At 41.6% G+C, this 27,533-nt stretch overlaps 1 protein-coding gene across 32 annotated transcripts in view; it reads left to right on the plus strand.

The window, feature by feature from the left end:
* The window catches only part of LOC126983884 (receptor-type tyrosine-protein phosphatase F-like), a 334,247-nt gene that overhangs the window by 171,035 nt on the left and 135,679 nt on the right, over positions 1–27,533 (plus strand). For 27 of the 32 annotated variants that reach the window (XR_007736281.1, XR_007736311.1, XM_050837047.1 and 24 more), the window contains 4 exons: positions 8,074–8,143; positions 8,849–9,072; positions 19,061–19,130; positions 19,896–20,119. The exons of 1 other annotated variant lie outside the window; for it this stretch is intronic. Coding sequence is in view for 29 of the 31 variants with exons in the window: in XM_050837047.1 (XP_050693004.1) it covers positions 8,074–8,143; positions 8,849–9,072; positions 19,061–19,130; positions 19,896–20,119 (588 nt within the window). In the remaining 2 variants the exon portion in view is untranslated. The remainder of the gene's footprint in view (positions 1–8,073; positions 8,144–8,848; positions 9,073–19,060; positions 19,131–19,895; positions 20,120–27,533) is intronic. 4 more of the 32 variants (XM_050837164.1, XM_050837179.1, XM_050837154.1 and 1 more) reach the window with 4 other exon arrangements.

Raw genomic sequence — 27,533 nt, forward strand, 5'->3', positions numbered from 1 at the left:
AGGACCTGCTGTCAAAATACCGTCAACTCATTCGGAAATACAGGACAAAGTCCCCTCACATCATCGTCTCTGGGATTGTACCGAGAGTCAATGCATTCGCCGGATTTAACAGTAAAGCGAACGGCGTCAACAAAAGTCTACAACAGTTATGTAACGATGAAGGCGTAGCGTTCACAAACGCCTGGCAGCACTTCAATGAGCGCTCATACCTATTTCACGATGATGGCCTCCACCTGAACGAGGATGGTGAGGATGGTTCGGCGCGGCTGGGAAGGCTCCTGAACAAGGCAGTTGAAAACTTTTCGAAAAGCTATTAAAAAAAAACTGCAGGCCAGGGCGGGGCAAAGGTAGTCCTTGATCAACCAACCCGTGGCGTCGGTGCGGCTTATAAGAAACTATGTAACCAACGACGCCCCCGACAAGCGAACTGACATCACTAGTCGCAGTCAAAACAGTAGTCACATTTCTGTTTTGTACACAAATGCACGAAGTTTAGTACCCAAAAAGGACGAAATTGGGGCGTATATTGCAACAAAGAAACCAGATGTGGTAGCCATCACATAGACTTGGGCTAATTCTGCACATCTGATATCAGAATTGTCATTCCCTGGGTATGAAAACTTCCACAAAAATAGAAAGCACAAGAAAGGAAGAGGAGTAATTTGTTACGTAAAAAGTACGCTCCCTGCCATAAAAATAGACAAACAGGACGCACAAAAATACGATTCTGTCTATGTGGATATAACCGCAAATAAAAGAAACTAACACTTGCAACCGTATACAGGCCTCCAAAACAACAGGCAGCCGACGACACTGCCCTATACGAAGAGATTCACTCTCTAACACAAAGAAAGTAAGCATTAATAATTGGGGACTTAAATTGCCCAAACACTGACTGGTGACTGTATATCAAGAGGGTAACAGGCTTATAAAAGTGGTGGAGGATTCGTTCTTCACTCAAGTTGTAACTCAACCGACAAGAGAAAACAATCTGCTGGATCTGGTATTAGTAACCGACCCCGACCTCATTCGCGATTGTGAAGTTGGTGAGAAAATTAATGGTCGGGATCACCACTTAATCCGTTTTAATATCAAAATAACTTCATAAGTCGCAAACTCGTAAATAATCCGTCAATGATACCAGACTACAAAAAAGCAAACTTCAACTTATCCCGTGAGCTGCTTCTCGCTGCGAACTGGGACCAATTTAACCTCACCGACAATACAATCGAAAACGCGTGGAACGCCTTCAAAGATAAGCTGTTGGGGGTAGAGAAGGCTACAGTGCCTATAAAATCCAGGCGTGTAAATGGTACCGTAGATCCACCGTGGATGACCAGAGAAATAAAAAGGGCAGCAAACTTAAAAAAAGGCCGAAGACCGTACTCAGTACCACACCAGCCTCAGAGCTTGTCGTACCCTTATTCGGAGTAGTAAACGCATCTATGAAAAACAAATAGGGCGCGACATCAAAACCAACTCCAAAAAATTCTTCACATACATCAGATCGAAAAAGAAAGTGAAATCCAGTATTGGTCCCCTGACAGACGAGACCGGATCTGTAACTCAGGATAGTAAACAGATGGCCAGAATCCTCAACGGTAACTTCGCATCCGTATTCACAGTCAAGGACATCGAAACCATTCCCGGGGCCTTGACACTCCGAGCGGGATCACGCCCCAGGAAATTGACTCAATATGCGACCAAGAAGTGAAAAAGTACTTGAACAAACTCGACACGAACAAGTCAACGGGACCCGACAACTTGTCCCTGCGTTTATTAAAAGTCTAAATAGCAAATACTTCAGCCACTCACTAACATATTAAACCAGTCAGTTTAACTGAATAAGGTCCCAGAAGACTGGAAGATAGCGAATGTAACACCGATTTATAAAAAAAAGGGGACAAAAGCGTTGCATTAAATTACAGGTCCCTTATGTTTGACATCATTGTCAGGAAAAATACTCGAGAAGATTATCAGAGACAAACTTGTCAAGTTTTTAGAAGACAATAATATAATCTCCGACACCCAGCATGGCTTCAGAAACAAGCGCTCCTGCTTAACGAATTTATTGGATGTCTTCCAAGGTATATATAAGAACTGGGATGACCACATCCCCATTGATGTTATATACCTGGACTTTCAGAAAGCCTTCGACAAGGTACTGCACGAGCGACTCCTTAAGAAACTGCACTCGGCGGGCATTGGAGCCAATTTGATTGAGTGGACAAGAGATTGGCTCACCGACAGAAAACAGCGAGTGCTCCTCAACGGACAGCCTTCCGATTGGCTTCCAGTCACTCGTGGAGTGCCTCAAGGGTCGGTGCTGGGACCCATTCTCTTTATCATATATATCAACGACCTTGACTCAGGACTGAAATCCACAATATCGAAATTTGCTGATGACACCAAGGTGGGTGGAAAGGCCCTCACAGAGACCGACCTCGAAATCATCCAGAAAGACCTCAATCACATTATCGAATGGTCGGAAAAATGGCAAATGTCCTTTAATGTTGACAAATACAAAGGCATGCACATAGGGTCCAGAAATAGTAACCACACATACATCATGAATGGGAAACCTCTGCAGGCGATGCATCAAGAAAAGGATCTTGGGGTCACTATCAGCAGTGACCTGAAACACGCGAATCACTGTAAAAAAGTATATAACAAAGCCAACACTATGCTCGGGTTCATAGCGAGGAACTTCAAGTATAAAACACCAGATGTGATGCTATCTCTGTATGATTCCATGGTAAGACCACATCTCGAGTACAGTTCGGTACAGTTCTGGTCTCCTAATTACAGAAAATACATTGATTTACTGGAAAGGATTCAACGGTGCGCCACGAATATGATTCCAATCTTAAGGGCTAAACCGTACTAGGAACGACTCCAGCGACTCAATCACTTTACACTGGATAAAAGACGCCTACAAGTGGATATGATTCAAGTCTTCAAGTACCTGAAAAAAAGTTCAATAACGTCGATTACTCCAAATTCTTTGAACTGCAAACCAACTCAAGAACTAGAAATAACAGTTTACCCTTTCAGTCGAGTCGATGTTACACAGGCAATGGAAGGAGTCATCCGCCACTTTAATAATTTTCCTTCAGAAGTAGTAAATGGGAATACTATCAACTCCTTCAAATATCGAATCGACCGTCATTTCGTTGCGTCAGGAGTAAACTGAACATCGAGATGCGTTCATCTGCTCCAAGCCCCAAGTGGCTGTCGAGCAGATTAATTCACCAAAGCGGGCAACCTTGTAATGAGCCAATAGGTTTTCTGTTGCCTGCATTTCCATGTTTCCATGTTTCATATGTGTCTTTATATATATATATATATATATATATATATATATATATATATATAGAGAGAGAGAGAGAGAGAGAGAGAGAGAGAGAGAGAGAGAGAGAGAGAGAGAGAGAGAGAGAGAGAGAGAGAGAGAGATTTTGACAAGTTGGTGAAGAAGAGTAGGGAAAATCAAGGGTCAAATCAGAAGTTTATTCCTGATTAGTTTCGCTTGGTACAGCTTCTCCAGAGGAATGAATACACCAGTGAAAGCATGCTATATTTATACACAAAGACAAATCCCTAACTGGAAACTTCCTAGGCTTCCTCCTCGGTGGTCAGGTCGGGTCATGTGGACCTCGCTTGGGTGAGTGAGGTCTAGGGTGTGGTGGTACCCGTTGGTGGTCCGCCCCTTTAATCGCCTGCCTTGCCCTGACTGCCGCTGTGATCCTTGCCCATTTTATATCACCTGTTCTCTGGTTAATATTTTCATTCACTGATATATGTAGCGCTTCCAGTACCTTCCTCCGTAGTTTGCTTATTCCTTTCTCCAAAATCACCGCCCCTTCCCAATTAGGTAAATGCCCCCTCTCGTCAATATGGTTCACTAGTGCGCTCGTGTGACGGTGGTGACGAACGTCTGCTTTATGTTCTCTTATCCTTTTGCCCAGGCCTCTGTATGTGTCGTAACCATTACAAGGTATTCTGTACACAACACTATCTTCATTATCACGGTCATTCCTCTTAGATGTCACTAATTCACCGATCTTTTTCCCACTGTCACACACCACCACAGTACCTGTTGGACGTAGCGCGGTGGTGAGAGCCCGTGCTAGTTTCGAATCGGGGACCACTATGTAACCGTTTCCTTTTGACTTTTTCTCAGTCTCTCCCCTCTGCATAATGTTCCGTGCTTTCCTTAATGGGCAAAAGGATAAGAGAACATAAAGCAGACGTTCGTCACCACCGTCACACGAGCGCACTAGTGAACCATATTGACGAGAGGGAGCATTTACCTAATTGGGAAGGGGCGGTGATTTTGGAGAAAGGAATAAGCAAACTACGGAGGAAGGTACTGGAAGCGCTACATATATCAGTGAATGAAAATATTAACCAGAGAACAGGTGATATAAAATGGGCAAGGATCACAGCGGCAGTCACGGCAAGGCAGGCGATTAAAGGGGCGGACCACCAACGGGTACCACCACCCCCTAGACCTCACTCACCCAAGCGAGGTCCACATGACCCGACCTGACCACCGAGGAGGAAGCCTAGGAAGTGACCAGTTAGGGATTTGTCTTTGTGTATAAATATAGCATGCTTTCACTGGTGTATTCATTCCTCTGGAGAAGCTGTACCAAGCGAAACTAGTCAGGAATAAACTTCTGATTTGACCCTTGATTTTCCCTGCTCACCTTCACCAATATATATATATATATATATATATATATATATATATATATATATATGTATATATATATATAATATATATATATACATATATATATATATATATATATATATATATATATATATATATATATATATATATATATATATATATATATATATATATATATATATATATATATATATATATATATATATATATATATATATATATATATATATATATATATATATATATATATATATATATATATATATATATATATATATATATATATATATATATATATATATATATATATATATATATATATATATATATATATATATATATATATATATATATATATATATATATATGTGTGTGTGTGTGTGTGTGTGTGTGTTTCACTGTGCGAATGTTCAGAACATTTCAGAGATAATGTCAATCATTAATCACTCTTAACATATATGTATGCCGCTACTTTGGTTGTACATTCTTGTTTTTGATCAGTGGGGATTCTACAAAACATACTCGTACATATAAAACAAGGAAATATCTATTTACAAAATATACAAATACATATCTAATACAAATACAAAAAAAAAAATAACATGGAAATGATAAAATGATTTCCCGCGTACAGATGACAGTAGGGGAAGTTTAGGCGCAGCCCGATCAGGGGATTATAGTGTTCGGGAAGGGCAAAACCTCTTGGGACAAAGGAGAAAGAAAAACACAAATCAAATACAAAAACGAAACAGTGAAGTGATGAAATTATTTCCCTTGTGCAAATGACAGTGGTATAAGTTTGGGCGCAGCCTAATCAGGGGATTATAAAGGTCCGAAAACGAAAAGCCTCTACGATCGAGTGAGGGCAGGCGTTGATCCCATTTTTTTTTTTTACATCAAAGGACACGGCTCAATGACAATAAGAGTACCCCAAAAAAGCCCGCTACTCGCCGCTCCTATAAAAGATAAAAGTAAAGAGTAGCCAAAAGAGAGGTCAATTTCGGGTGGAGAGGCGTCTTGATACACTCTTCTTGAAAGAGGGTAACTCATAGGCAGGAGGAAATACAGAAGAAGGAAGGCTGTTCCAGAGTTTACCAGTGAAGGGGATGAAAGAATGGAGATGCTGGTTAACTCTTGCATAAGGGGTTTGGACAGTATAGGGATAAGCATGAGTAGAAAGTCGTGTGCAGCGGGGCCGCGGGAGGGGGGGAGGCTTGCAGTTAGCACGTTCAGAAGAGCAGTCAGCGTGAACATATAGATAGAAGATAAAAAGAGAGGCGGAATTTAAGAGATAGAAGACTATCAGTAAGAGGAGTCTTATAATACCGACCTTAGACTCCACTCTGTCTAGGAGAGCTGTGTGAATGAAGCCCCCCCGCCCCCAACACGTGAGGTGCATACTCCATACAAGGGCGGAAAAGGCCCTTATAAATGGAAAGTATCTGTGCAGGGGAGAAGAACTGGCGGAGACGGTACAGAACGCCAAGCCTAGAGGAAGCTGACTTAGTAAGAGAAGAGATATGAAGTTTCCAGTTGAGATTTTGAGTTAAGGATAGACTGAGGATGTTTAATGTTGAAGAAGGTGATAGCTGAGTGTTGTCGAAGAATAGGGGATAGATATCTGGAAGATTGTGTCGAGTGGATAGGTGGAGAAACTGTGTTTTTGAGGCGTTGAAGGACACCAGGTTCTTCTTGCCCCAATCGGAAATAATAGTAAGGTCTGAGGCTAAGCGTTCTGCAGCCTCCAGCCTGGAATCGTTTAGTTCCTGTTGAGTGGGTCTTCTATTAAAAGAAGTTGAGTAATGCAGAGTGGAGTCATCGGCGTAAGAATGGATAGGACAGTTCGTTTTGGAAAGAAGATCATTAATGAACAACAGAAAGAGAGTGGGAGATAGGACAGAGCACTGCGGGACACCACTGTTAATAGGTTTAGGGGAAGAACAGTGACCGTCTACCACAGCAGAAATAGAACGGTCAGAAAGGAAACTGGAGATAAAGGTACAGAGAGAAGGATAGAAACCGTAGGAGGGTAGTTTGGAAAGCAAAGATTTGTGCCAGACCCTATCAAAGGCTTTTGATATGTCCAGCGCAATAGCAAAGGTTTCACCGAAACGGCTAAGAGAGGATGACCAAGAATCAGTTAGGAAGGCAAGGAGATCACCAGCAGAACGCCCCTTGTGGAACCCATACTTGCGATCAGATAGAAGGTCAGAAGTGGAAAGGTGCTTTCGAATCTTTCGGTTAAGGATTGATTCAAAAGCTTTAGATAGACAAGAAAGTAAAGCTATAGGACGGTAGTTTGAGGGATTGGAACGGTCACCCTTCTTAGGCACAGGCTGTATGAAGGCATACTTCCGGCAGGAAGGAAAGGTAGATGTTGACAGGCTGAGACGAAAGAGTTTGACCAGGCAGGGTGTCAGCCCGGAAGCACAGTTTTAAGGACAAAAGGAGGCACTCCATCAGGTCCATAAGCCTTCTGAGAGTTGAGGCTAGAGAGGGCATAGAAAACATCATTTGGAAGAATCTTAATAACAGGCATAAAGGAGTCAGAGAGGGGACGAGTAGGAGGAATATGCCCAGAATCATCCAGAGTTTAGTTTTTACAGAAAGTTTGAGAGAAGAGTTCAGCCTTAGAGATAGATAAGACGGCGGTGCTGCCGTCAGGACTAAGGAGGGGAGGGAAAGATAAAGAAGTGAAGTTGGATGAGATGTGTTTGGCTAGATGCCATAAGTCCCGGGAAGAATTAGAAAAAGCAAGGTTTTGGCATTTTCTATTTATAAGGGAGTTTTTGGTAAGTCGGAGAATAGATTTGGCACGATTCCAGGCAGGAATGTAAAGATCATGGTTAGTAGGAGTGCGAAGGCTCTGGTACCTTTTGTAAGCTGCCTCTCTATCTTTGAAAGCACGAGAACAAGCGTGATTAAACCAAGACTTTTAAGCATGAGGAGTAGAGAAAGTACGTGGTATGTATGCCTCCATTCCAGTGACAATCACCTTTGTGATGTGCTGGGCACACACAGAGGGGTCTCGCTCCTGGAAGCAGTAATCATTCCACGGAAAATCGGAAAAGTCATTCCTCAGGTCGTCCCACTGATGTGAAGCAAAATGCCAGAAGCATCTCCTCTTCGGTGGGTCCAGAGGGTGTACAGGAGCGATAGGGCAGGATACATAAATAAGGTTGTGATCGGAGGAGCCCAACGGAGAGAACAGTTTGACAGAGTAAGCAGAAGGGTAGAGGTAAGGAAGAGGTCTAGTATGTTGGGCCGCTCTCCAAGACTGCCCAAGACTGTCTGTTTGTACGTCTGTATGTGTGTGTGGGTGGGTGAGGTGCATATGTGCGTGTGTGTGTGTGCTAACATGCTTCTGTCGTATTCAGATTCGAGGAAAGACCGAAGACGTGTATCAGCTCGGTGCTGAGTCTGAAATCATCGCCACCACGCTGGGAGGTAAGAAACCCTTCCTTTCCTTGCTTCCCCTCTTCGTGCATTCTTCTGGCAGTAGTAGTTGTCTTGTGTGTGTGTGTGTGTGTGTGTACAGTTTTGAACGTTGGTACTGTTCCTCAATCCAAATTAAAGGAAATGGTCGTAGGCTAAAGACGTGGGTTAGAGGCAAGTGCTAGAATGGATACAAGGATGGACGGGACACTTTGGCCCAGGTCTTGGTGTTGGTTTTGGAGTGAGTTTGGATAGGTTAAATTATGTATGTGCACACACGCATACACACACAAACCTGACCTAAGCAAACCTAAGGTAACTGACTCCCAAGCAAAGACCAAGACACACCATTTATTTTATTATTTTCATTTACGGCCTTTGGCGATGGTAGGCTTTCATTCTGGAGCCTGATGGTCGGCCACAGCCTTTTATGGTGCAAGCCAGTCTTTATAGTGGTGCCATCTTGCTAGGCTCATACTGGTCCTCGGAGTTCATCTCTGATCCTCATTTAGAATAATCTAGAGTCCGGGATGATAGATGGTCTTCAGGGCAGCATGTAAGTAGTCTTCGACCACTCGGTGATGACTAAAAATTGTCAGCTTGTAGCGGCGGACGTCTATTCTAACCATTAGCATTAGAGCAAGGTGCTCATTATGACTCAGCGCATTCATCTAACAATGCAGAGGAAAGGTGACTCCTATTATGCCTCATCTGCAGAACCTGGGAAAGTGACAAGTCTGCGAATGGAAGAGGCACACGGGACTTCCCTGCTGGTGACTTGGGATAACCCAATGGATAGCCCCCTTAATGAAGAGCTTGAGTCCTTCATAGTGTCCTGGGGAGTACAAGGAGAGGCCACAGGATGGAAACACCTAACGGTGGGACTACAGAAAAGATTTCTTATAAACCACCTTCAACGCAACACTTCATACACCATCAAGGTTAGTATATATTTACCTAGTTGTGTTTAGTTATATTTGTTTTATACGGGGTAGAAAGCTACGCTCGTACTGTCTGTCTCTTTATCTACTATAATCCAAATTGGCCTTAAATTCATGAATCGTCTTTGCGTGGACCAAATTTTTCCAGGCCGCTGCAGGCTCTTGATTCTGTTGTATTTCATACTATTATCTTCTTTGACCCCTTTTTCATCCCGATCAGCAACCTATATACTGTAATCAGATCTCCTCTTCCTCCCCTATGTTCCAGTGTTGGTAGGTTCAACTGATTCAATCTCTCTTCATATGTTAAATCTCTTAGTCCTGGAACAAGCTTTGTTGCTGCTCTTTGAATCCTAGGTGCCGAATATAACTTTTACAGTAAGGCCTTCAGCACGAACAACATACTTCAGTCCCTTTGCTCACAAGAACACGTCCAGTTCGCTAACTTGTGGCACAATTTTTTTACTACGTTTCGGACTTGTTCCTTGCCGATGGCATCCACTTAAACCCTGTTGCAGCAGCCCGTTTCGGGAGGCTGCTCTGTGACCAAGTGGCTCTTTGAAAGTAAAAAAACGCCAAGGTGAGAACACCAGCAGCTCCTCCGTGAGGGAGCACTCAATCCGCGCAACCCCCCGACTCGAATCACATTAAAGCTTGAACATGAAAGAAAGTAAAGTAACTGCTAGTAAAGAAAATGTGCCAGATATCAGAGAGCGAATTTCGTAAGACTCCGTCTTCCTACGTAACAAATTTGAAGACTTTAAAGCACTCGCAGCTACAAATCATTATAACATCATCGGAGTCACAGAATCTTGGATAGACACTTCAAATAGAGATTTCATTTCGGAATATAGATTACCGGGTTATACCATTTTTAGTCATGAAGGAGAGAACAGACAGGGTGGAGGCGTTATCTTATATATCCACAACTCTCTCCAACCAGTATCCGTGAAAACAGATTTTATAACCAATGTGGACACGGTCTTCATTGAAATTAAAAATAAGTTTTGTAAAATGGTAGTTGAACTAATCTATAGACCGCCAGGGCAGACTCTTGATATCGACCACGCATTATGTGAATAAATATTAGAAACAAGTAGCAGTTGCGAGGCAGTAATTCTGGGTGACTTTAACTTGCCAGTGAAATGATGGAGCGAACTGTTGAACTCTCATACAGTGCTAGATCTGTTCACAAATTTATTAGAAAGTGATGTACATCAACAGGTTCAGGAACCAATTCGGGAAAATAATATACTTGATCTTATATTTTCAATGACAGCTGATCTAGTTAACGAAGTAAATGTTAACATAAGAAGAACATAAGAACGTAAGGAGTCTGCAAGAGGCCGGTTGGCCTATACAAGGCAGCTCCTGTACACTCAACCCCACCTTACCTCACCATCCATGGCTTTATCTAACCTCTTTTTTAATGTATGTACGGTATTGGCACCCACAACACGGCTCCCAAGCCTGTTCCATTCGTCCACCACTCTATTGGTGAACCAATTCTTGCCTGTGTCTTTGTTAAATCTGAATTTGTCTGACTTAAAACCATTGCTACGCGTCCTACCTGGCTCTTTTACTATCAAAATCTTATTGACATCCCCTTTATTAAAGCCCTTCATCCATTTACAGACTTCGATCAAGTCTCCTCGCAACCTTCGCTTTTCTAGAGAGTGTAGATTTAACTGCTTCAGCCTGTCTTCATAAGGCAAGTTTCTCACCCCCTGAATCATCATTGTCATCCTCCTCTGTACAGATTCTAACATCTTGATATCCATTCTATAGTAGGGGGACCAGAACTGAACTGCATAATCGAGATGAGGTCTAACTAGTCCTAAGTAAAGTTTGAGGATGACTTCAGCACTCCTATTGCTTACGCTCCTTGAGATGAAACCAAGTACTCTGTTTGCCCGATTTTTAGCCTGAATGCGTTGAGCCGTGGGACGGAGGTCAGCGCTCACTAGGACTCCTAAAGGGGCCTTCCCACATTGGAAACTTTTGATGGAAACTCCACCGTGACCCCAGTGCAACTAGTTGCAGCGGTGTTACAGCGGTGTTTCCTCCCAAGTCACAACGGTGTTTCCATGAGTCACGCCGGAGTCACGCCGGTGTTTCCATTGTTTCCACGAGTAGCGTCTTGATGGAAACTTTTTTGAACTGTCCAAAAAAGTCACAGCGGAGTCACGCCGGTGTTTCCGTGGGCCCGTGTCACGGCGGAGTCACAGCGGAGTTACAACGGAGTCACCACGGAGTTTCCTCGTACACCACGCTGTCACAGCGGTGTTGCAGCGGTGTTTCCATGATGGTGGAGGAAAACGCGTTGTAACACCGGGGTGACTCTGCTGCAACTGTGGAAACACCGCCGTGACACCCCTGCAACACCGGCGTGACTCCGTTACAACTATGGAAACACCGCCGTAACACCACTACAACACCACCGTGACTCAGTTGTAACTATGGAAACACCGCCGTGACACCACTACAACACCACCGTGACTCAGTTGTAACTATGGAAACACCGCCGTGACACCACTACAACACCACCGTGACTCAGTTGTAACTATGGAAACACCGCCGTGACACCCCTCCAACACCCCCGTGACTCAGTTGTAACTATGGAAACACCGCCGTGACACCACTACAACACCACCGTGACTCAGTTGTAACTATGGAAACACCGCCGTAACACCACTACAACACCACCGTGACTCAGTTGTAACTATGGAAACACCGCCGTGACACCACTACAACACCACCGTGACTCAGTTGTAACTATGGAAACACCGCCGTAACACCACTACAACACCACCGTGACTCAGTTGTAACTATGGAAACACCGCCGTAACACCACTACAACACCACCGTGACTCAGTTGTAACTATGGAAACACCGCCGTGACACCCCTGCAACACCGGCGTGACTCCGTTACAACTATGGAAACACCGCCGTAACACCACTACAACACCACCGTGACTCAGTTGTAACTATGGAAACACCGCCGTGACACCACTACAACTCCTCCTACCTCTTATCAGAGAGTTGTGGGTGCAGTCGGATACGATAAAAGTGTAACCTCCAGGTTTGGCAAGGAAGTTAGCCCGTTTCGGACACCCCCCTCTCTCCCGACCGCTCAACCAATAGCTTTCGCGACCTGGTCATGACCTGACCTGAATGGCTGGATGACATATAATGCTCCTCTCTCTCTCTCTCTCTCTCTCTCTCTCTCTTCCAACCCACCTCTCCCCGCTAATCCCCCTACTCAGATAGACACACCTGCACCCATATATCTGTCCGTCTCCCTTCCTCACACATTAACGCGAAGACATCTCCAATACCCCTACACACAAACACACACACACACACACACACACACACACACACACACACACACACACACTGAAAAGTATTTCTTCAAAGTGCTGTTCATCTTTACATTCATTAGTGAATAGAAATATACACATCCTTTTTACCATATACTTGCTGAATATTATATGAGTTTCATACGCTTACAATGTAGTACAATAAAATGTTTAACATACAAATTGATACAAATAGATGGCAAAACACACACACACACACACACACACACACACACACACACACACACACACACACATACACACACACACACTCCGTTTATTACTTGAGATAATTATTAGAAAAGCTACATGTGTATACACTGCAATATAAAAAAAAGTTTATTATATAACTTAAGTTAGCCCGTTTCGGACACCCCCCTCTCTCCCGACCGCTCAACCAATAGCTTTCGCGACCTGGTCATGACCTGACCTGAATGGCTGGATGACATATAATGCTCCTCTCTCTCTCTCTCTCTCTCTCTCTCTCTCTCTCTTCCAACCCACCTCTCCCCGCTAATCCCCCTACTCAGATAGACACACCTGCACCCATATATCTGTCCGTCTCCCTTCCTCACACATTAACGCGAAGACATCTCCAATACCCCTACACACAAACACACACACACACACACACACACACACACACACACACACTGAAAAGTATTTCTTCAAAGTGCTGTTCATCTTTACATTTATTAGCGAATAGAAATATACACAACCTTTTTACCATATACTTGCTGAATATTAGATGAGTTTCATACGCTTACAATGTAGTACAATAAAATGTTTAACATACAAATTGATACAAATAGATGGCAAAACACACACACACACACACACACACACACACACACACACACACACACACACACACACACACACACACACACACACACACACACACACTCCGTTTATTACTTGAGATAATTATTAGAAAAGCTACATGTGTATACACTGCAATATAAAAAAAAGTTTATTATATAACTTACTTTATTAAAGAGTAGCAATACACACACATTATCTCTAATTACTTTATGAAATATTAAAAGAACTTTATATTTATTTATCTTTAGAACTCAGTACAACAGTTGCACTTCATGACATGTTGTCTTGCCAATGGACTCTACCTGCAGGCGAGTTATAGTACTCCTTCAAGTATTCCCTTAGTCTTTCCTGACGCAGTTGAAGTGTTCCTGACGAGAGGTTCCACTGGTACAAGGTTATCCCCTCCTCTCCACTGGCCTGGTCTCACTTCGTGTGTTTCTGGGTCTTCCACGTCAATCTGCCTGGAATGTTCGGTAGGGTATCTCATTTGTAATAGGTTATGGAGGCAGCAAACAGCCATAACCACCGACTCTACGTTCTTCGGAAGTAAGGGGATTGTTGAAAGAAGACACCAGAATCTGGAATGGAAGTAATAAATATAGAAAAATACGGAACACTTGAAAATAATCAAACGACATAAAGTAACACTAATAGGTAGTTGCCAAATTTTATGTTCATAAAATACATAGGTACATTACTTTCATTACAAACATAAACACAATTTTAGGAGGGAGATCCACAGTAATTAAACTTACCTGCTTGACATAATTCCAAAGGCATTTTCAACTACCCTTTTGCCCTGGACAGTCTGTAGCTGAAGATACGTTCTTCTTGGCTCATGTGCCTGCGCTGAAAGGGCTTCATCTTCCACGTTCGGAGAGCGAAAGCATCATCGGCCACCAAATGATAGTGAACTGGCTTGTTGTCGTTTGGCAGGGGTTCAGGATCAGGTAAGTCAATTGTGCTCGCTTCTAGAGCCTAACAGAGTTACGTGTCAGAAAAAAACCACCACCATCAGATGAATGACCATAAGCCCCGACGTCCACGTACAGGAATTTATAATCAGCATCTACCAACCCCAACAGTACAATGGAGTGGAATCCCTTATAGTTAAAGTATAGAAACCCGCCTGAAGGAGGACACCTTATGGCCACATGTTTGCCATCCAGGGCACCCATGGTGTGGTGAAAGTCCCACCGGCTTGAAAACTCTTTGGCAATCTTCTTCCATTCCTCGAGATTTTTAGGGCATGGCATTGCTTCTTCCAAGTACTCGCTGATTATTGCCTCACAGGTCTCTGAAATGATCTTGCTTATTGTGTTAGGGGCCGTTCTTAAACCATACGACAGGCTTTTGTAGCTGTCTCCTGTAGCAAGATAACGTAGTGTTATTGCCGGGCGCATCCCAGGTTCAAGTGCCTTTCTCCAGAATGCGTCCTTCTTCTCAATCCTATGCGTAATCCTTGAGACCACTTCGTCAAACAGTTCTTTGGGCATCCGCAGGTAGTTCTTATAGCTATGGGTGTCTTCGAGAGAGAGTTCTTGGATTAAATGATCATAATGGCCAAACTCTTGTCGCCTCAAAAGCCACTGCCTCGTCCAGTACGACCTTTTCTTTTGCTTCTTTCTTGATTTTTTTTCCCGCAGTTCCATTAAGACATGATCTGTCTCGATCTCCTCTGCTAGAAGGTCCAACTCCACTTGTAACAATTCTATTTCAGGGCAAGGCGACACCATCCCGCACACGTGAAATCACACACTCTCAGGCACAGACGTATGTGGAATGAAAGGAACATACTCGACCTTCTCCATTTTGTAGTTTACAGCGAAGTCACGGCGGAGTCACAGTGGTGTTTCAGCAGTGTCGCACTAGTTGCAGCGGTGTTACAGCGGTGTCACAGCCGTGTCACGTCGGTGTCACGGCGGTGTTGCGGCGGAGACACAACGATGTTTCCATGACCAAAGTTACGGCGGAGTCACGGCGCTGTTTCCACAGTTGCAACGATGTTGTAGCGGTGTTACAGCGGTGTCACGTCGGTGTTGCAGCGGTGTCACGGCGGTGTAACAGCGGAGTCACAGCGATGTTTCCATGACCAAAGTTACGGCGGAGTCACCACGTTGTTTTCTCACAGTTGCAGCGGTGTCACAACGGTGTAACGGCGGTGTTACAGCGGAGTCACGGTGGAGTCACGCCGTAGTTACAACGCAATTTCCATGGCCAAAGTCACGGCGGAGTTTCCGTGGGCCCGTGTTGCAACGGAGTCACCACGGAGTTTCCATCAAAAGTTTCCTATGTGGGAAGGCCCCTTAAGTCTCTCTCACGCCCAGACTTGCTTAGAGGAGTGCCATTTAAGGAGTAATTGTGTGAGGGGTTATTCCTACCTACACTCAGAATGTTACACTTCCCGACATTGAATTCCATCTGCCACTTCCCCGCCCAATCATTTACACTACTAATTCCTGTGTCCAAGTCATTGCTGTAAATAATAAAAAGCAGAGGACCCAGCACCGACCCTTGTGGGACTCCACTCGTAACACTGCCCCATTCAGATTTTTTTACCATTGATTTGCACTCTCTGCTTCCTACCATTAAGCCACGCCCTGATCCAGTTCAAAACTTTCCCATCTATGCCGTGAGCCTGTAATTTTAGTAATAGCCGGTGATGGGGAACTTTGTCGAACGCTTTACTGGAATCTAGATACAATATGTCATAGTTTTCATCTCGGTCAACCGCCTCGATTACTTTAGTGTAGAAGGACAGCAGGTTAGTAGGGCAAGACCTACCCTTTGTGAACCCATGCTGTGAATCATGAATTAAATTATGCTTTTCTAGATAGTCCCGAATGCTCCCAGCTATAATTGACTTCAACATTTTTCCTACAACTGATGTTAAGCTAATTGGGCGATAATTTGAGGTGGCTGACTTGTCTCCCTTTTTGAAAATCGGCGTCACATTAGCTACTTTCCATTGATTAGGCACATACACAGAATTTACCGACATCTTAAAGTTATCGGTAAGCGGGCCACTGAGGACCTCCTTGCACTCTTTCAGCACCCTTGGGAATACTTCGTCTGGGCCCGGTGATTTGTTTTTCTTCAACCTACTAATTACATCCTGGACTACTTGCCTAGTGATGATCTCATCCCTCAACTTCTCGTTCTCTCCGCCCAGTTTTTAGTTCTAGCGATCACCGAATAATCACATTCAGCATCAAGATGAAAGAAAGTAAAGTAACTGCTAGTAAAGAAAAGGTGCCAGATTATCAGAGAGCGAATTTTGTAAGACTCCGATCAATTCTTAATAATACTGACTGGACTGTAATTTCTATGGAAACAGATATTGAAAAATCGTTGGAGGCCTTCACCACAATATTGGACCAGTCCATAAGCATATGCGTACCCTATCGTAACAGACGTTCAACTTTTAAGAAGAAAAAAAACAGATGGTGGAATAACGATATTAAAAATAGCCTCTCTCTTAGAGAAAATCACGTATACAGTAGATACAGCCAGAGTGAGGCTGACAAACTAGAGTTGGGCCGAATTCGCAGTGAAACGAAGAAATGAATAAAACGAAATAAGAAAAATCTTGAAGAATAACAGAAACAAGTAAATCATATCCTAAAGAATTGTTTAGCTATGTAAACAATAAAAAGTCACTTACTTGTAGTATCGGACCGTTTGCTAAGGTAACCACACGAAAGATGAAAATGAAATGGCTACAATCCTAAATAACTTTTTCGCATCTGTATTTACCAACGAAGATTGTTTATCACCCAACCACCGAAGGTTAGAAGGACCGAAAAGATTTTAAATGGCGTGCTCATCTTTAGAAAGTGACATTTTACGCACAATTGAAAAGATTAAAGTAAGCAGAGCTCCTGGTCCAGACAAAAGTAGCCCTAGGATTTCAAAAGAAATCAAACATAAAATTTGTAAACCGCTCTCTATCTTATTCAATAAATCTTTAACAACTGGAAAACGTCCGTCGGATTGGAAACTAGCAAATGCCACACCAATTTTCAAAAAGGGGGACAGGTCTCATCCAGGAAACTATCAACCAATTAGCCTGACATCAATTCGAAGAAAATAATAAAATAAGTAGTTCGCAACATGGCTTCCGTAGTGAACGTTCGTGTTTAACTAACTTACTTGATTTTTTTTCATTATATCCTTAGGTGTTCGATGAAAGCAAATCAGTAGATATCATTTATCTGGATTTTCAAAAGGCATTTGATAAGGTCCCCCACAAACGGTTGCTGTGTTAACTATTGGCGGACGGTATTTCGGGTAACGCTCACAATTGGCCTGTGGGCTGTCTCTAAGCGGAAACAGAGAGTAGTTAGTTCTAAACGGTGTCTCTTATAACTGGCTCGATGTCAGAAGCGGTGTACCACAAGGATCAGTGCTTGGTCCCATGCTCTTCTTAATTTATGTCAATGATATCGATGATGGGCGCACTTGCAAAGTATCAAAATTTGCTGGTGACACAAAAATAGCTAGTAAGGAAACTACGACACTCGACGAAGAAGCATTACAATCAGATCTAGAACGATTTGCACGTTGGGCCAATCAATGGCAAATTAAATTTAACGTTGACAAATGTAAAGTATTACACATCGGAAATTATAACAATCGCGCTCAGTACGTAATGAATGGCCAAAAACTTTCTGAAGTAAGTAAATAAACGGATCTTGGAATCACTATATCAAGCGATTTAAAGCCCAGTCAGCATTGCTCAGAGGTAATTAAATCCGCAGACAAATTGGTTGGCTTCATTGGACTAGTCCTTAATAATAAATCGGGAAAAAAAGTAATATTAAAACTGTATAATTCGCTGTTTCGACCCCAACTAGAGTACTGTGTGTGTGTGTGTGTGTGTGTATATATATATATATATATACATATATATATATATATATATATATATATATATATATATATATATATATATATATATATATATATATATATTTTTTTTTTTTTTTTTTTTTTGATAAAATAACATTTAAAAAAAATGGAGATTTTTTTGGGATATGGGACGCATAAATGAGATTTCCATTAATTTAAATAGGGAAATTCGTTTTGGTTCACGAGTGTTTTGATTTGCGAGCAAAAATCCGGAACAAATTAAACTCATAAACCGAGGTATGACCGTATATGAATATAACATCGGCTTGTCTTTATAATTTTCTATTACCTTCCTTTCGTTATTCTTCTCTTCCTCTTTTCGTATTTTTATGTATTCATTTCTTCCTGGTTTGTACTACACCCATAGGTCCTGTCTTCTCCACCTGTTCCATGCAGCATCTCTTTCTCCCTTCTTTATTTCGCATCTTCAATTAAAACCAAACTATCTTTTTAATCTCCCTTCCCCATTTTTGGTGTGATTCACATTAGTCATTGTAAATCTCGAGTGAATACCCCCGACGACTTTGCATGAAGGTCAGAAACGAGAGATCTTAGGGTACAGCTGAAACAACACACACACACACACACACACACACACACACACACACACACACAAACACACACACACACCCGGGAGTCGGGATGCAACACCTGATTGACACCCAGCACCCGTTCATTCACTGCTGGGTGGACAAGGGCACGGAAAAGAGGTGGCTGCCCATCCGTCTCCACTCCACCCAGGAATCGAATCTGGGACATCTCTTTTGTGAGGCGAGCACGCTGGCCACTGCACAGTAGAGCTCCTTTGTAAATGTATCTGTGTATTTATGTGTGTGTGTGTGTGTGTGTGTGTGTGTGCTTACCTACTAATATCCCTTTGTCGTTCTCAGGTTCAGGGGAAGAACAAAGGCGTGGATCAGCTCGGTGCTGAGTCTGAAATCACCGCCACCACGCTGGGAGGTAAGAAACAATTCCCTTCCTTGCTTCCCTCTTCGTGCATTCACCTGGCAGTAGTTGTCTTATGTGTGTGTGTGTGTGTGTGTGTGTGTGTGTGTTTGTTTGTGTGTTTGTTTGTGTGTGTGTGTGTGTGTGTGTGTGTGTGTGTGTGTGTGTGTGTGTGTGTGTGTGTGTGTGTTTACGGCTGTGTATGGTGGCACTGCTTCTCGATCCAAATTAAGGGAAATGGTCGAAAGCCAAAGACGTGACTGAGAGGTAAGTGCTAGAATGGATACAAGGGTGCACGGAACATTTTTGCCCAGGTCTTTATGTTGGTTTTGGGGTGAGTTTGGATATTCTGAATTATGTATGTGTACACACGCACAACAACAAACCTGACCTAAACTAACGTACGGTAATGGAGCCCTAAACCAAGACCAACGACATGTTTTTAATGTTCGTCCTATCGCTTTGTTGGTGGAGCCCGATTGTCGGCCGCAGCCTGTTATGGTGCAGGCAAGTCTTTATAGTGGTGCCATCTTGCTAGGCTCATACTAGCCCCCGGAGTTCATAACTGATCTTCTTTTAAAATAATCTAGAGTCTGGGTTGATAAGTGATCTTCAGGACAGCTTGTAAGAAATCTTAGGCAACTCGGTATGACTAAAAATTATTAGCGTTTAGCGGCGGGCGTCTATTCTAACCATTAACATTAGAGCAAGATGCGCATCATGACTCAGCGCGTCCCTCTAACACTGCAAAGGAAAGGTGACTCCACTTATGCTTCACAGAACCTGGGAAAGTGACCAGTCTGCGAATGGAAGAGGCACACGGGACTGCCCTGCTGGTGACTTGGGATTACCCCCAGGACAGCCCCCAACAAGGGGAGCTTGAGTCCTTCAAAGTGTCATGGGAAGTACAAGGAGAGGCCACAGGACTGAAACAGCAAACAGTGGGACTACAGAAGAGATTTCTTATAATGAACCTTCAACCCAACACTTCATACACCATCAAGGTTAGTGTGTATTTAATAGTTGTATTTACATAGTTGTGAAGAGGCACGCTGGTACTGTCCCGTCTAAATATGTAATATTATCCAACTTGGGCTTAAATTCATGAATCGTCTTTGCGTGGATAAAACCATTTCCGGGTCGTTCCAGGCCTCCACCACTCTTTAATGGAATACTGTTCTTCTTTATGTCTCATCTACAGGCTTCCTTTTTCATCTTGCTTCCACGGCCTCTTGATTCTCTTCTCTTCTATATTATAAGATCTTCTTTGACCACTTTTTCCATCCCACTCAGCACACTATACACTGCAATCAGATATCCTCTCTCCTGCATCTGTTTAATGTCGGTAGGTTCAGCTGTTTCAATCTCTCTTCGTATGTTAAGTCTCTTAGTTCTGGAACCAGCTTTGTTGCTGCCCTCTGAATCCTCTCTACTTTCCTTATATTCGTCTTCGTAGTTGGCGACCGTACTATTGATGCGTATTCCAGTCTTGGACGTATCATGGTTACAATCCGATTACAACCATATTTTTGTATACTGTCCTATCGCTCCTCTTCACCCTCTGGACCCACCGAAGAGACGATGCTTCTTGCATTTTACTTCCGTTCGGTGGGACGACCTGAGGATGTACTTTTCCGATTTCCCGTGAAATGACTACTGCTTCCAGGAGAGAGACCCCTCTGTGTGTGCTCAGCGCTTCACAGAGGTGATTGTCTCTGGAATGGAGGCACACATCCCACGTGCTTTCTCTACTCCTCATGCTAAAAAGCCTTGGTTTAATCACGCTTGTTCACGTACTATCAAAGGTAGAGAGGCAGCTCACAAAGGATACCAGAGCCTTCGCACTCCTGCTAACCATGCTCTTAATATTTTTGCCCGGGATCGTGCCATATATATTTTTCTACTTACCAAAAGCTCTTTCATCAATATTAATTGTCAAAACCTTGCTTTTTCTGATACTCCCAGAGACCTCTGGCACCTGACCAAAATTACTCCTCCAATTTCAGTATTTCATCTATCCCTCCTCTTCTTAAACCTGACGGCAGCACTGCCGTCTTATCTATCTGCAAGGCTGAACTCTTTTTCTCATACTTTCTGTAAAAACTCCGCTCTGGACTATTCTGGGTATATTCCTTCCACTCATCCCCCTCTGACTCTTTTTTGCCTGTTATTGATATAAACTTATTACTGCTATTGAAATTATGTTAGAAACTATTAAATTTATGTTATAAAGTAATGTAAATGATTGTTATAAATAATGTTATTATGTTGACTTATAAAGGTATATTGAAAACTGCCTCTCTGGGATCGGTTTCACACGCTCAGTAGCGTACAATATACTTTAGGTAATTTATACAACTGAAACTTAAGGGTAGAAAAGCAGATCACCGAAGCGTAACTCACCTCCACGTCGTAATAATAATAACGCTCACCCACACAGCTAGTTATAATAATACAACTTTTGGCCAAACGCTACTACATATTACAACTTAGCTGTGATGTTCCTTTTCAATAGGTGGATATTGAGGGGCGTGGAAGCAGTGATCCACGGTGATTACTTCTACGTAGTTGTAAGGTTAACTTAAAACGTCTTCCTTGTATGGAAGCTCGTTCAGGACTGAATGTGTGAGCTGTGTCACGAGTGGGTGTTGGCGAACGCTCGTTAAATACTTAAATTCTAACACACTCCCCAGAACAGATTGCAAATGGAAGTGAGCAATACTAATAATCATTCTGGGAGTATGATCCAAGTTGTCCTCACCTTCATTATATAAGGTGTAGCATTTTATAATTATTTGAAGATAGTACCTCAAATATCCTTAAAGTAACATGAAATAATAAGGCACAATACCTGAACCCCAAATACAATTTTCTTATTTTTTATCCTCACCTCTGAAAGAGGTGTAGCAATTTATTTTTTATCCCTGTAATACTAACTTATACTAAGTACTGTACAGTTACAGATTATCCAGATTATCCCTAAGTATCCTTTCGAACCTCTGGGTCGCTGTTCTTTTGGACGGAGGAAACCAGCTGAGGGGCTACACTAGAGGCTGCATCTTCAGTGTTATTATCAACTGGGGCAGCAGTATCCCTACCCGCATGAGTTATTGACACTTCAAGCGGGTAAAGGTTGCATATAGAATGATACTCTAGGGCTCCATTTCCCTGCTTTACCTTTACTGTCCTTACTTTATTATCACGACCCATTATGAGTTCTATAACTTTACCCAACATCCAATAAGGTCTGGGCTTATTGATGGCTTTAATAATAACTACATCACCTACTTTTATTCTATTTTCCCAGCTACTTTGATATAAGTTTTTGCTGTGTTCTCTTAAACTGAGTAAATAGTCATTATACCACAGCTTTTTAAACTTATCAAGTAATTCTTCCTGAACCACCAATGTGTTTTCAAGGGTTTCCTGGTCATCAACCCATACCTCTGCATTATCCCTTAATATTAGAGAAGAATTTCCATGAAATTTGAGGAAGGAATTAGGTGTTATTGGTTCAAGTTCATCTGAACTGGACCTGTATGTTAATGGTCTTGAATTCATTGCAAGCTGTATATTCGACAACGATGTCAAGAGTTCATGATATGTCAGCTTGGATCTGCCTACCACTTTATACAGACAATTCTTCATGGTACGAATAAGTCGTTCCCATGCAGAACCTATCCAGGCAGAGTAAACAGGTATTCTTATGTGTTTGATGTTACACTTTTCCAGTTCAGCCACAAACTCCATTGACTGCAGGGCATTTTCTAGGACTGAGCCTCCCTTTATAAATGATTTGGCATTGTCAGAGTATAAATATTCTGGGATAGAGTAGGTATTACAAAATCTTTGAAAAGCCAGCAAAAAATTCTTAGTGGACATATCTGTTAACAGCTCAAAATGCACAGCCCTAATATTGAGACAGGTGAATACTAGTACATAAACTTTAATTGCTCTGGCTGTGTCATTATCCTGAACCCAAAAATGTCCAGTAAAGTCCACACCTACATGTTGGAATGGCTTTACTAAATTCATATGATGCTTAGGCATATCTGTCAATTTAGGGTATTTATAGGCTAATGCATTGTATCTTTTGCACACCATGCAGGTACTCAGAGCACTTTTGACTGCCATTCTACCTTTGGGTATCCAATATCCTTGTTCCCTTATATAATTTAAGGTAGTGCCAATTCCTAAGTGCTGTCTCTTATAATGGCTATCCAATATTACTAAAAGAGTGAACCTGCTATCCCTAGAAAGGAGTATAGGGTTGTGTACGTTATAATTATAGTACAAGCATTTGCTAATCCTACCTCTGGTTCTAAGTATCCCTTTAGGGTCTATAAATAAATTAAGATGTGAAACCAGAGGAGGTGCCTTACTGTCTTTATCTTTTTGTCTCAGAAAGGAGATCTCTTCATGATAATGCTCCTTCTGAGTTGTTCTTATCCAATAATTCCATGCTTCTACCACGGGATCACAGACCTTCACCTTACCCAGAAACTTATATAGATAACTGGTGCACTTAATCAGCCGGTTTAAACAGGAGAATTTATTTAAATTTATTATCCCCGTATTAACTTTATGAGGCTGATTACTGCTATTATTGCAGAATGTGCCCAGGACTGTTTGCTGAGTAGGTGATACACTGAGCAATGGATATTCAGGCCACTGCTTAAATTCATTACTGAGCCAGTGAGGACCCTCAAGCCAAAATTGCAGTTTATTTACAAACTGGTTATATGATAGGCCTTTGGTTACCAGGTCCGCTGGGTTATGGTCTGTGTTTACATAATGGTAGGAAATAGGAATATTGAATTTTTTGACTAGCTCGTCCTTTAAACAGACTGCATCTAATACTCTGTTGCGGAGGAATTTTGACTTGACTTTAGTCTCCTTATTTAATAGCCAACTCAGGACTACCTGTGCATCTACACATAAGTTTAGAAACTGAATTTGCATGCCCTTATAGGACTCTAACAGAGATGGCAAGCATTTAAAAGCCAAAATGACACCCAGTAATTCTAAAGTGGAATACTGTGCTCATTTTCTTCCGCAAAGGTACTAATTTGGACTTGGCATACAGGAATGTTCTTTCATTATTCTCATCTACTGCATAGGCTACAAATCCATAGGCTACTGCAGAGCTATCACAGAATATGTGCAAGCCATAATTTCTATTTTCATTTAAGGCTTGCCTTTGAAAGGGTATATCAGGTACCTGTTCTAAGTCCTTACCTAATTTCCTCATTTCATTGCATAAGTCTTGAGGTAAAACTTCATCCCAACCTGTTTCTAATTTCCATATCTTCCTCATCAATATTTTCCCTTTGATGGTTATTGGTAGAGCAAAATTTATGGGATCAAATAATTTAGAGGTTTGGGACAATACTTGGCGCTTGGTGTTAGCTGAAGCATTTATCTTGCAAGGGGCGACACTTAACGTATCTTCTTTGTAGTTATATCTATATCACAGAACTTTTCCTCCTTGCAAGTGTGCTCAACTAACTTTTCATCATGAGCCATTTTATCTCTTAACTCAAGTGAGTTAGAGTTCCAAGATCTTAATGTGAATCCTCCGGATTTCATCCTGTTATATGTTTCTTGGTATGTATTGTGCAAGTCACTAAGGTCATTTCCTGTTACTACCTATTAGGTTATCCACATAAAAATTATCTGATAGTATTTGACTTATTTTATCATCAGGAAAGGTGTTGGCATGATGTTGCATCACATAATGAAGTATGAAGGGGGAGGAGGTGAATCCAAATACTATACTTTTAAATCTATAAGTGATTAACTTATCTCCTCTCTTCCAAAAGAAGCAAAACCTATTTTGATCTTCTTCTTTCTTTAATTTAATCATCAAAAAGGCTTGTTTAACATCACTGGTCATTACATAATCATTAGATCTAAATAGGAACAACATATTAAGGATGTTGTTCATCATGTCAATACCTGTATAAGCTGCTTCATTTAGAGAAGGCGTTTCCTTTTCAGTTTTTAAGGAACAATTAAACACAGGTCTGATCTTAGTGGTTACTTGTTCTTCCATCTTAACGATGGGTCTGTGTGGAATCCAAGTTTTGTTCTTGTATTCAGATGGATCTACTTTAATTTCTTCAATGATTCCATCAGCCAACTGTTGATCAAAAACAGCTTCATATTTATCCAATAAGTTCTTATTTTTAAGGTGACTGACTGTTCTATCTAATACCTTGAGGGCAACATTATAATTTGATGGCACGTCATCTACCTTTTCTGGGTACCAAGGCAGCTCTACATGGTAGTGCCCATCTTTAAATTTTATTCCCTCCTTGAACTTATCTACTTGTTCTTTGTCTATAGAAACAAGTTCCTGGTCGTCGGTTTTTATCCCCAAAGATTCTAGGCTAAAAAGATTTTCCAAGCCATTATCAACTTCTGAATCGGTCAATATATTTTCCAGGGGATTAAAATAAGACTTTAATGGATCCATCACAGCATTAACCATTGTTCTGGTTTTATTATCCACTTGCTCTACTTTAGTTTTGAGTGATGCTCTTACAGCTCCTTTTTGTTCTTCTTCTAAAAATCTAAAGATATTACCAATAGGAGCATATTTTCCTTCCATGAATATGCAAGTGCCCCCTAATTTCTCAGTAGAGTAATGATGAATATGTTGCAACACATCAATGCCCAATAACATGTCCACATTTACAATATCAGAGTCGGTGTTGTGGTAATATGTTTCATCAAGTAATTTTATATTATTTTGTTTAAATCTGTTGATTACAGCACTTAACCCTGGTACTTCATAGGTTAGTTTAAAGGTGCTGTCAATCAATAATGGTATAAACACCAACTTCTGGCCAATCTTAATGCCTGTGGACATTTGTTTGAACTCCTTAGTGTCCTCTCCAAGATAGGTATTCACATCACAACTCAGTTTATAGAGGTTGCGTGTGTCAGGACGAATCAACTTTGTGCAGGATTCTGATATATAGGACCTCTGACTTCCACTATCCATCAGACATCTTACTTTTCTTGTTCTAGATCCACATTTTATTGTGATGGTTCTAGTGGGAAGCATCTGACAGGAGTCTATGTTTCTTTGAGCCAAGCACAAGCTTATATTTGTTTTCACATTCTTTTCTCCGTGACATTTTGAGGGCAAAGTGCAGTAAAATGATCTTTTGTGCCACACAGTTTACAAGGGTATTTCAACTTCCTTGGTTTCCATAGCACTGCTGTGTCTCATGCCCTGAACCACCACAATGAGTACACATTGACAGTTCCTTCAACCTCGCCACCCTACTATCATAAAACTTGAAATTAGGACAATGACCCATGTTATGACTATGAGAGCAACAAAGCTTACATTCTAATTTATTCTCCTGATTGTTAGAGTTACTTCCTTGCTGTTGGTGTTCTTATAGTTCTGTAGGGTACTCTTGTTTGTTGGAGGAGGTTTATTAGTAGTTTTCAATTGTTTAGGCCTCTCCGACGTTTGTTGTTGGTTACTTTTAAATGTCTTTGGCCTAACTGACTTGGTGCTGGTACAATTCAAAACTGCTAATACTTCTTGACTTTTGTCAAATATCTCATTTAAATTAGGGTAGGTCTTTCCTAATAAATGAATAAATTCACTCTTAATCTGATTGGGCAGTTTCTGAAACACTACGTGGCTAATCATGGTTAAACCTGCACTCTGGTCTTCCAGAAAATCTAATCCTTGTGCCTTTAATTCATAAACATAAGCTCTTACTTCATTGAGGTACCTTTTAACTGAAATGAAGTCAGGTCATTACTATAACTTGGAGTGGCATTCATGATGTTTTAATAGTCTCATCAATGATAAAAGACTTATTTAGAAATTCCTTTTTTAGCAATTTCACGGCTTCCTCATAATTATCATCTGTTATTGACAGATGTTTGACCACAGTCAGGGCATAATCTCTGAGGTAGCCCACTAAGTACGCTAACTTACTGGCGTTAGACAAACTTTTCTTATTACCAATGACTGTGTTAAACTGATTTATAAAAGTGTTAAAAGCAAACTTGTCCTTCTCCTGGCCAGTGAACGTTCCACATTCAAGAGGTGGTGGTTTAGTCTCACTGAATCTCATTAGGACTGCCAGTTCGGCTAAGGACTTATCTGAAGGCTGTCCTTCTCCTAGAAGCAAATCTTTATATTCATTTAACTGAACATCTATCTGCGAGTCATAATTGACTTGTTCTTCAAGTTCCTGTTCAAACGATTCAGGGGCTGTACTCTCCTGATCAAGCTTACACATAATTAGGTAATTCTTTCATCATACTTCTTAATACTGTCTCTCTCTTCTTGAATACCCTTCAACTGGGATTTATAAAGAGAAGCATCCAGTATATTATCTTCACGTTGTTTATTTAATGTTTTTAGTTTGAGGGTAATTTTCC

The sequence above is a fragment of the Eriocheir sinensis genome, chromosome 5, assembly GCF_024679095.1.
Source record: "Eriocheir sinensis breed Jianghai 21 chromosome 5, ASM2467909v1, whole genome shotgun sequence".
NCBI classification, from domain to species: Eukaryota; Metazoa; Arthropoda; class Malacostraca; order Decapoda; family Varunidae; genus Eriocheir; species Eriocheir sinensis.